At 34.2% G+C, this 13,682-nt stretch overlaps 2 protein-coding genes and 1 long non-coding RNA gene across 3 annotated transcripts; all 3 read right to left on the reverse strand.

Annotated features, from left to right (window-relative positions):
• Positions 1-664: 664 nt before the first annotated feature.
• On the reverse strand, positions 665-3,882 carry ARA6 (Ras-related small GTP-binding family protein). The gene is made up of 8 exons (XM_012979505.2): positions 3,523-3,882; positions 3,216-3,292; positions 1,873-1,956; positions 1,685-1,779; positions 1,474-1,579; positions 1,273-1,362; positions 1,091-1,177; positions 665-986 (listed from the first exon to the last, which is right to left on the reverse strand). The coding sequence occupies exons 1-8, from the start codon at positions 3,545-3,547 to the stop codon at positions 948-950; spliced, it is 603 nt and encodes a 200-aa protein (XP_012834959.1). The 5' UTR covers positions 3,548-3,882; the 3' UTR covers positions 665-947.
• A 401-nt stretch (positions 3,883-4,283) lies between these two features.
• LOC148770307 (uncharacterized) lies at positions 4,284-5,116 on the reverse strand. The gene is made up of 2 exons (XR_016031890.1): positions 4,977-5,116; positions 4,284-4,380 (listed from the first exon to the last, which is right to left on the reverse strand). It is a non-coding gene; the product is annotated as an uncharacterized LOC148770307 (long non-coding RNA).
• A 395-nt stretch (positions 5,117-5,511) lies between these two features.
• On the reverse strand, positions 5,512-12,354 carry LOC105955713 (uncharacterized). The gene is made up of 17 exons (XM_012979503.2): positions 11,867-12,354; positions 11,160-11,264; positions 11,013-11,079; positions 10,719-10,903; positions 10,310-10,570; positions 9,655-9,738; positions 9,506-9,553; positions 9,354-9,415; positions 8,397-8,454; positions 7,868-8,048; positions 7,136-7,254; positions 6,816-6,896; positions 6,660-6,734; positions 6,429-6,483; positions 6,279-6,330; positions 6,005-6,161; positions 5,512-5,913 (listed from the first exon to the last, which is right to left on the reverse strand). Exons 1-17 carry the CDS (start codon positions 12,296-12,298, stop codon positions 5,713-5,715), a joined length of 2,223 nt encoding a protein of 740 aa, XP_012834957.2. The 5' UTR covers positions 12,299-12,354; the 3' UTR covers positions 5,512-5,712.
• Positions 12,355-13,682: the final 1,328 nt, after the last annotated feature.

Below are 13,682 nucleotides of genomic sequence, written 5' to 3' on the forward strand. Positions count from 1 at the left end.
CGATTTTTGTTAATTTACAAAAAAAGGTTTAATTTTTTAAAATATGATTATGTTAAATTAAATGTAATTTTACTTTGATAAAATCCTTCTTTTTCATTTTAAAACATTCACCCGATATAGAACCATAGTTCTATATAAATAGTTATCCACTAAGTACATATACGCATGTGTGAATGTGTTATTATACGTTGATCAATTGTTCAACATCACCCGATGTATTTCACCGGGTGTAGCATCTACAGAGCCCTCATAAACTAGTTACCTACGATTTATACTATGCTACACCAGGTGAAATACACCGGATAGATCTTCATCATTCATAAGCACAAACACATCCACACCCACACCCACACCCACACCCACATTGATGTGTGTAGATTAACAGTGAAAATCAACTCAATGTTACCTTCATCGGGTGTAGCATATAAATGACCAGCTAGCTACTTAGTTCTTAATTTACCCTGCATTGTACTAGAATGATTCATTAATCATTCATTAAGAGCAAAAAACATTGTAATATTATTTATTCTTGAGAAAATAGTTTATTCTCAAAACCTCATTTCCCATTAAGCTAGAGAAAAAAAAAAAAACCGAAACCGAAACCGAACTGCACAATGACACACCCTAACAAAATAGACTCACAAGTTGCATCAAAACAAATAGCTTCGTCCAAAATTTAACACACGTGTCGATTAGCGAAACTGTTTTGAGATCAATCAATAACAAAGCACACACCTTAGGGAGTTTCGGACAAATTTGGAAACTTAAACAAACTTAAGTTGTGTAATGTAATAACATATATGAAGTTGTATGCTTATCAATTGTCTTCCTTAACAGGATCAAGTACACAACTACAATGTCACACAATTAGAATATACATTTAAATGCAGGCATATATAAATAGCTACCTGCCGTTACAAATAACTCGATTTCCAGTGTTTTGGCAATCACGAAGGAGATGGGCGCGGTAGCCTCTTGGCAATTTCCTGACAAACAAGAATATCATTAAAAAAATAAATAAAAATTGCAATAACTATTTTACAAGCATCGATAAAATAGTCGGAAAAAAAGAAAGAAAAGAGAAATGCACCTCAAAGAGCTGATTTATGTTGTCTGCTGTCTTTGCAGAAGTCTCTATAAAGAACATTCCGTTTTTTTCCGCGTAGTCAATTCCATCCTTTTGAGAAAACAGAAACAGAAATGTAAATACAGCGACGAATAAAAAAAATTCTATTATTAAAAGGGAAATTAATCGAGACTACATCTACTAACTTGAGCAGGTACTTCTCGTCTTTCGTGGAGATCAGCTTTGTTCCCAACCAAAGCCATAACTATATCCGGACTCCCATGCTTTTGTAATTCCTGATAAAGTCAATATAACCGATTGATTAATTAATAGAAAATAATTTTCAAGTTCCCGGAGTAGGTAAAATACAAAGAATAGAACAAAATTGTATTAATTATTGAAAATACCTTGACCCAATATTGTGCCTTAGAGAAGGATTCGGGGCTAGTTATATCGTACACAACAACTGCAACTGCAGCGCCTCGATAATACAACGGTGCCAGAGCTGCGTATCTGAATAAAAGGCAAAAGAATGTTTAATTTTCAAAACAATCTTTTTAAATTCAGAACCGACAGAAAATTAATAAAACCTAGAAAATTAGATTTGAGTGAGAATACCTTTCTTGACCTGCGGTATCCCATATTTCAAATTTCACTGTAGAAGAATCTTGCAAGGCTATCGTCTGAGACAAGAAAGATGCTCCGACAGTAACCTAAAATCATGAAGAAAAAAAATGCAAGTTTAAATAAATCCATCAAAAATTTATATATCAACAAATTTCGGGAATGTTTATGTTCTTCATTACCTTGGATGTTGGATCAAACTGACCACGAACAAATCGGAGAACAATGCAACTTTTTCCAACACCGGAATCACCTAAAAGGACCAACTGCAAAGATAACGTAATAAAATTATGAGTGCGACAAATTAGATAAAAAAAAAATACTTTTGCATTTCAATTTATTTTAAACATGATTTCAATGGTTCAAACATTGGCATTGCCTTAATAAAAAAAGGTTTCAGCACGAAGAAGTTATCATGAAGGATACACACTGCTAGTATAGTTATATGACCAGCGCCATAATTCCGTAGTAATAATAATTCAATGGGATTTCTTCGCACGGCCCCGTAAATAAAAGGAAATAATCATTAATACTGGAACCCATTAATTGAAAATCCAACAGTAAGGAGAAATTTAAATGAAAGACGATTTAAGAATAGAAGTGGAAAAAGATAATAATTAGAATATACATTTCATTCTTTTATACCAATGGCTTACGAAAAAGATTACATCTGTACCCCCGTATTCCATATCAAACTGGACATACCTAAATCTCTTACGTAGTTACGTATAATAACCACATTGTAAGCAAATAAACATCATTTATATCCAGACACTTACCACTACAAGTTACTATACGCAGTTCCACACACCATCAATATAATCCCACAGAATTACTTTTTTGTTGATTCGGCCGATTCTAAACGTAGAGTATGGAACAGTTAGTTTGAAGCAGGAATTTTCAAATTAATCCATATAATAATTATCGAAATTAAAATTTATTTTTGAGGTGTTATTGATTCATGAACTAGCACAACGATATTTTAATTGGTGCAGCAATTTTTGAAATTTCCCGATTGCTCCAATGGACTATTACAAAATACAAAATTTGACGGGAAGCACACTGCAAATACTAGTCTCGGCATTTTAATTGGGTGCAAGAAACAGTAGAAGACAACTCTATTAAGTCAAACAATAGAAATAACTACTCGCTTTTGACAATTACATTCATGACTAAAATACCCCAAGAACCAATATCGAAACATTTTCTTCTACTAGACTATGCTATTTCGCTGACCTGTCAACTGTCAAGTTCTCAAAACAAATTCATTTTGCCACTAAAGATACTCCGTTTATTAATCTTTGGAAACGCATCGTTGCTAAGTACTCAATCTTTTCAATTTTTCCTATGCATATGCACAATTAAGAAAGGCAATTGATTTACCATTTCTACTACGTAATTACCCAATTTCTTATTCTTCACCAATAGAACATAAAATAAAAGATTATTCACAACTGTTGATATCAACCGATAATTACACATCATTAATACTTCCATTTCAATCAATCATGCATACAATCATTACCTTAACTTTAAGGTTCTTCGCGTCAACAACGCCACCGTTATCCGGATTAATACCACCGATCCGCCCAGCACTTCTATCTGATGAAAAAAAAAAAAAATTCGGTAAATAAATACAAGATAATGTTAAAACACTATGGGTAAAACCAGGGAGATCAAACACCAAAGCTAATTTTCTCTGTTTAGTGTTTCAGCAAAGAATCGCGAAGAAAACGCACAGAATTTAGGTTAAAAAAATGAAAGGGGGAGAATCGATATCGGGATTTAGAGGATCAATAATAAATTGTAAACCCTAAATATTGAAATTTCACCTGGAACTGACGAAGAGCAACCCATGAATCAGCAAATTACAGGTTATTAGCTTGTATCTATATGTGTATGTATATATTTGGTGCCAATTGTAAATTGCTCCGATAGAATTTAGCCTAGAAAGAGAAATGATCAATCAATGGTGTTGAATGCGTGTGTGCGTGGCCGTGGAGGAAGAGAGAGACAATTGTCTAATATAATAAAATAATAATAAACTCAGATATCTAATCCAAAATGAAAATATAGCTATTAATTACTTTCTTTTGTTTGTGAAGTAATGTTTGAAATAAAATTGAAAAAAATAAAATAATACATTATTAGGGCAAAATTGAAAAAAATTGAAAAAAATAAAATAATACATTATTGAAATTCTAATGTGATAGGTAATATATAACATTTTTGTTTTCTCTTGAAGTGTAGCCCAATATTGAATTCAATTCATACTTAGATTAAAAGATCATCTTGAGTGATCTTGACCGTCCATTCTTACTTGACTGATCTTGATTGTCGAATCAGTGAGTTTAATGGTTCCCTCAACCTTAATCTCTCTCTCATTTCTTCTGTCGTATCTCTATCTTTTTTTGTTGCACCTCCATTATTCTTTGTATTTTCTCGGCAACATCTTTACGGCCTTAGCCGACATCGAGTGACTTTGACTTTGTAGCACATTTAATGTTACACACCGTCACGGTTGCCTTTGTGACTATATATACTGTTGAGAGAGATGCATGGTATAATTCACTCCTCCCCGATTCAAAACCTCTTCTGAATTCAATCTTCGTCTTCTGAGAGTAGATTGAAAGTGTTCCAAATTGACTGGTTCGACTATTCAACACGATCAAATTCCAATTTTTAGTCACCTAAAAATATAAATACAGTAGAACCTCGATAAATTAATAACCTCAATTAAATAATAGTTTATATCGGTCTCAACTCGGTGAAAACGTGTTAACTCGATAATTTAATAATTCACTAAATTAATAGAATTTCCCTAAGTTCGATTGTATTAATTTATAAAGGTTTAACTGTACTATAAGAGCAACTGCACCAGCAATAGTGCCCTTTTTACTCACACTCACAGCAGAAGCTTCATCTTTCGACCTCACTCTAATTATTATAAATCTCTTCTTCTTCTTCTTCTTCTTTGTTTCTGATAATTTCCAAATGTTTGATTTTTGTTGAGGGAAGCTGAATGATCCACACCCAAATTGAGCACTATTGATGTAAACAATGATTTAGTTTAGATACACCCAAATGAAATTGAAATTTAAACAAGAAATTAAATTAATAGGTAATAAAATCTCACATCCTGGATTTCAGACAATTTAAGTGTGATGGATGTTCATCTCACACACACACACACTCACAAAGAGGAGAGAGAGAGAGAGAGAGAGAGAGAGAGAGAGAGAGAGAGAGAGAGAGAGAGAGAGAGAGAGAGAGAGAGAGTGTCACGAACCCTTCTTCCTTTGTCTTCAATAATCAACCCCTTTGATGAGAAATAACCTGTAACAATAGAGTTCAATGAGGGAGTGATGGCGGCGGATAATGCTCTAGGGTTGGTGAGAAATGAGAATATTAGGCTAAAAGACGAGCTATACTAACCTAACTACGAACTAGCTTCTGAAATTGCTTGCCTTTCCCAATCCCGGAATCTGCTATTTATACTGAAATGACCAAGGCAATACGACGTCGTTCCGTTGGGCAGAGAATTGATAAAAGCGTCAATTAAAAACCACGCTTCTTTAAGTTGGAGAGCAACTCTTCTTCAAACGGCGTCGTTTCTTCTCTTTCCAAAAGGGGGCTATTCTTCTCTAATTCGGCATCGTTACAGAGAGAGAGAGAGAGAGAGAGAGAGAGAGAGAGAGAGAGAGAGCGAGAGAGAGAGAGAGAGGGATTCCTCTCCAAATATCTGGGAAGAGGAGTGGTAGCAATTGATTGAAGTAGAATCATTATTTTTATTTTTTAATTTTTTTTTTAAATGAAAAAAGTAGTGTCAAAATTCAAGAAACTACAGCAATAAAGGTAACACTAATATGTGCAAATGTATTATATCAACACAGTAATGCCTCTCATCAGATCACCAGATACTTACAATATCTGCTCACATTCAGAGTATAGTAACACTATATAATAGAGCTATACAAAAAGAAGCACAAACCAGTCAGTCACTAATTACAATAAAACCATTATCATCAGGGTAGTACTAATGGTTTGATCAATTTGGAATCATGTAACACATTATTGATCCAAGGATGCATCTTGTAATTACCCAGTAACGATCTTTCAAGTGCTTTACAAACTTCGTCAAGTTCAACCGGACCTTCCTTCTTCACTGCAAATATTATTTCGACGAAGCCGTCGTCCATGTACATGTGATACAGGTTGCTAAATACCTGTCAAATATCCACCAACTATCAAAACATAATGCAAAGAGAAGGAAAAAAAAAAACCCGAAACAAATGTTACTTCACGAGTTTTTCTCACCCTTTCCAATTTTGAATACACCGGTGCCCTCATACAAGTAAAGTAGTGCTTCGGGATCAACTTAAAGATGAATAAACCTTTGTCGGAAAGTGAGTCTTTTAAGGTCAATAGAAAAGATTCCTCAACAAAGTCTGCCTCTGGACTGATTAAACCCGAACTGCACAATTTAAATAAAAAAATGAAGAATAGAGTTATCTAGCAGGTGAAAAAAAATGATACCAAAATAAATAAATAAAATGATTTCTTTATTTTATTTTATTAAAAGCTCCGTTACCTTGAGTCTGATGAATCCACATCGATTATGAGTAAATCAACTTTGCTTCCATCTGCATGAACTACGGTTAAGTACTTGCTGCTAAGCATGCTGTTTTAACCTTTTTATATTACTACAATACACAACTAGTTGTCGCTACTTTATACCTACCTGCCTCAGAATTTGCTTTCTCTCTGACAAACTTAATTGCATCAGTAATATGTACCTGAACATGAGAAGAAGGAGAGTAGCAAAAGTATGAGCAATTTTTTGCAGTTTAAGTCGGAATTAATTTAAGCATCTTCAAAAATTTGTATGTTACAGTTAAATCAAATGTGGATGTTTAGAACCAACAGCCTTTCACAACCTTAAACAAGAAAACGTTAGAAAATAGAATATCACCTTCAACCTTTCATCTTCTGTAAAACCAAAATAATTGCTAGCAACATTCAGAACCACAGGATCTAACTCGACAACCTGGAAAATTAAGAAGAATATACATAAGGAGAAGAGAATTGAAAAAATGGTAAATTAACACAGCCAGAATTTTCGTTGTACCTCAATCTTTAGAGAAGGTAGCCGATTTCTCATAAACATAGGAAGTATTCCTGGTCCAAGACCAATGATCACTGTTTTGACCTGGAAAAGTGGGAATATTTTTTAGTTCCTTTCCATAACATGGACAGCTGTATCAACAGTGAGTAATAATATAGTAACATGAAGATACTAGTATATTAGTTCATCAGTGTTAATCGCAAAGTATTGTAATTTACCCCGCAAGTCACGTATGCAGGTTTTTTGGAGAATCGTTTAAGCAAAAAGAGATGAGGAAGTAATTAGAACTAGGCAGTGATTTGAAGAGAAAGTAGATGGCTCACCAAACCACCAGCTTTGGTAGTTCTTTTTGAATGTGTAGAAAACAACAGTAGTCCAGCAATAACCCCCTTGTGGAATCCAGTTGTCAAAATTGTGTGTTCAACTTTAACACCACTTGATGCTGCCCCGGATTAAAAAGACGATTAACGAAGGTGAATAAATATTGCTACTTGTATTCCTCAGCGGTAGATAACAGTAAGTTTAAAAGGCTTGTAAGGTAGCTTGGGAAAAAAAGAGATGACTTAGAGATGGGTAGTAAAAGCTGCTTGCGTGTCAATTTTCGCAATGAAGATAGTTTCACTGAACCTTAGGTACATGTCCTACAATTATTGCCACCAGAACCTAAATATAATTGATAGATCACATTCTCAGAGAAGCCTGCCTAGCAAAAGAACCTGAAGTCTACCAATCCTAGAAAGTATTATAACTGTGTGTGTGTGTAAATAAAGAATCGGAGGACAAAATTTGAATTTTCTTTCATCTTAGTGAAATATGCAGATGAGAACAGTATAATCTGGAGTCTCCTGTGGTTATTTTGTTTCCCAATTCTATTAGCTATGGATGAATTCTTAGAATTAGAACATGGCTAATATCTTATACATGGCTACATTAAGGAAACAAATTATTGAATGTATGCAGCAAAAAGTCATAATTTAAAATGACTCCAAAACCCAAATGGGGTAACACAAGTGCATAAGGAAAAAAAGAAAAGCTGATAAATATCAGAAATTCACCGTGAGAATCAATTTTTTTTGGTTTTCCTTTCTTCTGTCTGAAAGCTTCTGTGGATAATGGAGCTTCAGAATGCATCAAACTCTCAGTTCTTTCAAAATAAAGGCGGCGGAATGTGATATCCTGAGATTGATTATATATCACGTCTTCGACAGAGATTTGACCAGTCAAGACAGATGAAACCTGGATGAACCAAAGTAGAGAGAGGAAAATGAGAGACGGAAGTACATAAAGAGCAGTAGATATGAAATATCTAATCCTAGAAACTTGCATTAGAAACATGCCACTGAATATAGAACCATGAAAGTGTGCTAAGAGAGCAAATAATCAATGTTGAGAATTGAAAAAAAATAGTATGTCAAAATATCCTTTAGAGGTAGTAATAATTATCAGTGAACACCAAAGTATTAGCACATCAATTTAAAAGCTATAACCATATTCTGGAACAAACTTACTCTACACATGAAAAAGACAATTAATACAACTCCTATAGATCTCATAAGATGAGGCAAGAAATAGTAGTTCTTCAACCTGATGCACAGTTTTACTCTGCTTAATCCCCTCAATCATATAATCTCCAGCCATATATCTGCAAGATATCCATTTGATAAACTCGATTAAGCGAACACATGTAAAGTCACTCTGGCTATAATGCACTGAAACCATTGCAACAGCTTTAATGCTCTCTCTTTCCGTTGCACAATAGGGTACTATGTGCAGAAAAACTGAAAATTTTAATTGCTAATGGAGTAAGAAGGCATCCCAAGGCACATGGTGCTTGTCAACGATGAAAAGAAGTCATGTGTATCTCCCACAATTGTTTCCCCCCACCACCTAGGTTTCAAAAGAAGTCTATTCTCCCACAAGACTGGCAAAAATGGCATTTCTTATGTTTGAAAATGAATATGACTTCTCTCACTATCCAAAGCATGAAGTATCAGTATGAAGGAACCCCTACTCTTAGAAGTACTGCATATTTCTCTTGTAACTAGCAGAATATCACTCAATCTATACAAAAATGCCATTAGTACGTGCACCATCAATTGTTTTCCCTCCTAGTCCTAGGTTTTAAACGATTCCTCGTCTGTTCTCACACAAGACTGAAAAAATGGCATTTCTCATGCAATTCTTAGAAAGAATATAGTAACATAATTTTCTCGAAGAGGCCATCTTACTTGCAATCTCAAAACCCATTTATCCAAAATATTTCACAAGTGTTCCCAAAACAGGGTGCATACCTTGGTATACTGAACAACCCATAAACATGTTATACCATTGAAGAAACAAAACCTTGTGCATAAAACACTTAAACTAAGACCACGAAAGATTTAACTTTGCAAATAAGGATGGGGCCAATTGGCGAGCTGATGAAATATAGTATCTAAACAAAATATACTACAAAACTAGCATGGCTAATATGAAATCAAGAGCTAAAATCATTATCGAATGAGTCCTGTATTGGACAAGCGATGCTGATGGGATACTTACTTAGCATCAGTGTCATCGTCTCCCACTTGGCACAGTTTAGCGACAAAATAGTCGGCATCCTCCTGAAAAAGGAAAAAATTGAATATTTAAGTATACATCAAGTATACAGCTCACATTTTGGATTACATATTGAAAATAAATTTCAATATTACCCTTGTATCGTCCGGGTAAAGACGAAAATAACTGGAATCCAGTACAATCTAAAACCAATCAATAAAATGATGTGAGTGAAAAATGAAATATGAAGAGGCAGGTACAGGAAGAAAGTACACCAAATTTATAAATGACTGGAAATATTTACAATCAACAGTCGAGCAGCTTTGAAGCTTTGAAGAACGAGCCGTTGTCGGAATTCTGATGCGAGGATCTTCTGGGAAGCTTGAGACTGAATTGTAAACCTCAGTCACATAACAGTTGGACTGGAAACAAATTAAGTAGTGAAGTATGCCAATAGCAAGTGAACCACGTGGTTAATGATTATCTCATATTTAATTTTAATCTCTAACAGATGTAATAATTTAAGAAGCAGTAACTCTAACACACTTCATCTGGTATAGACTACTTCTTAGTAAAGTTTTGTATGTGGACTTTCTCATAAATGGACGATGGTGAGATTCAAATGAACATCTCATGCAAAAGCTTAAACTTTAGAGACATGAGTTATTTAATGTTCAGTAACTCGGACATATATAGCACACATGCCTGACCCTATATTGAAAACTAAATATAAAAACTAATAAATAGAAATGCAACAGATTATTAAGAAGGAGATAGAGCTTGGTTATGTAGCAAATAAACACCATAATCTCATATTAGATTAATATACTCGTTATGCACAACTTTTTAAGCAATTAAAGTATATCTACTTTCAGATTTTCCTGAACGGAAGAGCAATAGAATCTTAAACTGTAACTAAAACGACAAGTGAAGGGCTAAGGGGAGAAAAAAGAACTAACTTTCTGCAAAAATAATACGAGAAATTGTTTTGAGAAAGGTCCAGTCTCTGGAGGAGCATCAAGAAGGACACAAGTATAGAAGAAACGCGATATTCCAGTTTCACCTAAAAAAAGATATATAACACGACCAGATTCAATCACTCCAATGTTTCCTTTGACCCCTTGCTTCAGCTCTTTAAGTGAGTACCATTGATCTGTGCTCTTGGAGTACTCTTCGCGGACGGTATTTTCTCTTTTAAGTGCTTCAAGTAGCTCATCAACCTATAACGTCTCAAAAAGTAAATGCATTTCTCAAGATCCGTAGTAATCCAAATAACAGCACTGGTATCAGATTGTTCGGAATCTTGATCAAAGTGCATGGTCTTAAAGGGGGGTACATGGACAAAAGAAAACGGTCGACTGCTCTCACCTGAATACCCTGAGTTTCTACAAAAGATACATCCATGAATGGTTCTATCCGAGACACAACAGTTAAATAAGATTTCTCTGCGACCAACATAAAAGTCTGTTGTGTGGTGGTTCCAGGAGATGCTTCGTCAGAAATGGTATAAAGATTGACCTTCCACCCAAATCGGAACTTTGAAAAAAGTAGATCTGAGAGAGTCATATGATTGAAATAATTTAGTGCAGAGAGAAACGATATACTGAATAAAAATCCAACTACTCCTATCTTCACGTTCACCATAATAATGTGAAACAGTACCTAGCACAAGAGGTTCTGCCAAGGTGAGACAAATATATCGGCCTCCAGCTTTTAACAGTCTTTTAACCTGTTGACAAGTCAAACTTTTGGACCATAACAAGTAACGAGATCGAAATTGTGTCATTATCAAACAAGACTATCATAAACCTCGGATATATAAGATAATGGTCCTGATCTGGGGCCATGCTCGGAATCCATCAGAATATCCAATCCTCCCTTATCGACGATGGCATCAAAGATCCCACTTTGAAACTGAATCAATTACAAATCATTAGTAGTGCAACTATCCATCACATTCGCATTGTTGGAAAATGCAATCACAGCACAGAGGCGCACTAATTTAGGTGGCAATTTCTTCAGAATCTATTCCCGTTCTTGATTTTAGTAATTGACATAACCATGCCAAAAGAGTAAAGTGCGGGAAATTACAGGCTAATTGACTAAAAACGATTTGATTAATCATTTGAAACAGGCACTTTGGAGATGAACTAAATCCAAAAAACTGCACTGATATCCTATCATTTCACCAAAATTGCAACATGGATTAAAATATCCTAATAACCATATTTTCTTGCTCCTGCAAACCTATCATTCTCTGACCCAAAATTGAATTCCCACATCATAAAACCATAATCTCAGTTTCCATAATTGAACAAATACACCAGCCCACTTTTTATTATACATATCGGCGATTTCCTAATTACAATCAACTGACAATTTTTACAATTAATTTGATTATTATGAATTAAATCCTTCGTTGCAATTGCAAGAGTTAGAAACTAGTGAATTTGTGCATAAGCCCCAAAAACCACATGGCCTAGGGCACTGAATATGAAGAAAAGGGGAAAAATTACCTCCGTAATATCAGTAATATCCATCACGCGCCACTTCATCTCCGGCCGTGCTCTGATATTCCTCCTCATCATGGCCTGAATCACCACCTTCGAGAAATCCACATTCGTAATCCCCGTAAACCCTTCGTCGTAGAGATGCTCCGACAGCCTCGAGGCCCCGCACGCCGGCACCAAAATACTCACCTCCTCCGGCAGCGGCTGCAACAGCGGAAATGAGAAATGGTCTAGCTCCTCCGCCAGCTGAAACGAGAGAAGGTTTTTGAGTGAGGTCCGGATTTGGGGCCAGTCGGCGTACCACTCGCAGAAATCGTCGGCGCCTTTTGAGGTGTAGAAACTGTCCCAACTCTCCTGGCTGATGAATTCCACGGCGGTCACCGGCAGCTCTTCTGCAATTCGAATGCGGCTCTCTTTCGCGGGGTTTTCCTCCGCCATTTTCACGCGTTCTAGGTGTTTCTGTGTGAAATGCCGTTTTGTGAACAGTTCAATATGTATATTGAATATATATATAATATATATATATATAATATTTGAAGTTTAATATCCCGCCCAAACAAATCTAACAAACTACGGTTATAATCCAACTCCAGCATAATGTTTTCCAAAATTACCCCTAGGTGTAAAGACTGTTATACCCTTCAATTATAAATTAAATTTGAAAAGAGCAATGATACATACAATACACAAACACACACTCACTCGTCACATTCGTTTGCTTAATGCTATTGAGCTCGAAAAATTGAGCTCGAGTTCGAGCTAACGAGCCCGAGCTTTTCGACGAGCTGAGCTCGAGCTTCATTTCGCTTGTTCGACCGCTCGCGAGCTTTACCTTTTTTTTATATTTTTTTAATACATATTAATAATATAAAATAATGGATATTATTAACAATAGATAAAATAATATTGCTTTTCTAATTGAATGAAAATTTGGTTGTGCCGAGCTTGAGCTCGAGCTCCTTAGAAACACAACGAGCTCGAGCCTTGTATAATTATAGCGAGCTCGAGCTCAAGCTCGGCACAAGAACCCCTTAATCTAAATATATTATTCCATTAATATGATAATGCATTAATAAAATAAATTAATGTAAAATTATAAACCTATGTTATTATATTGTTTTAATTTTTTTAAATATTATTATAAAAGAAAACTTAATTCAAAAATATATTATTATAAAAATTTGAGTGTTTTAAATTTATTTAAAACGTGAGATTTAAAAGATTTGAATATTTTATTATAAAGAAATACTAAATTCGAAAATATATATGTAAAAAAAATTGAGTATTCATACTAAATTCGAAAATATATTTTAGAAAATTGAAATTATAAAAAAGATAATATTTTCAAATTTATAGAATATTGAATGCATGATATATATATATATATATATATATATATATATATATATATATATATATATATATATATATATATATATATATATATATATATATATATATATATATATATATATATATATATATATATATATATATATATATAATTATTAAATGATTGTGCAAATGTGACCTAAATAAAAATGTCAACTAATCAATTGAAGAATCCACCTCATCAATTAAACTCCAACTAAATAAATTTGATAACGACATAGACATTTGCCACATATCATTCATATATGACATAGATCCTCTTTTTATATTGGGATAATTAGTGAAAAACCCCCAATATATTTGATTATATTAGGATGGATATAGCTTCATTTTACATATAATTAGTGAGAACCCCCTTATTTTATATTTTAATTAAACATAAATTCAGATTTTAAGTGGTATGTCTATATTACCCTTAGTTATCATATAA

This window comes from Erythranthe guttata, chromosome 6 (genome assembly GCF_056151865.1).
Source record: "Erythranthe guttata isolate IM_541 chromosome 6, IM_541, whole genome shotgun sequence".
Lineage (NCBI taxonomy): Eukaryota > Viridiplantae > Streptophyta > Magnoliopsida > Lamiales > Phrymaceae > Erythranthe > Erythranthe guttata.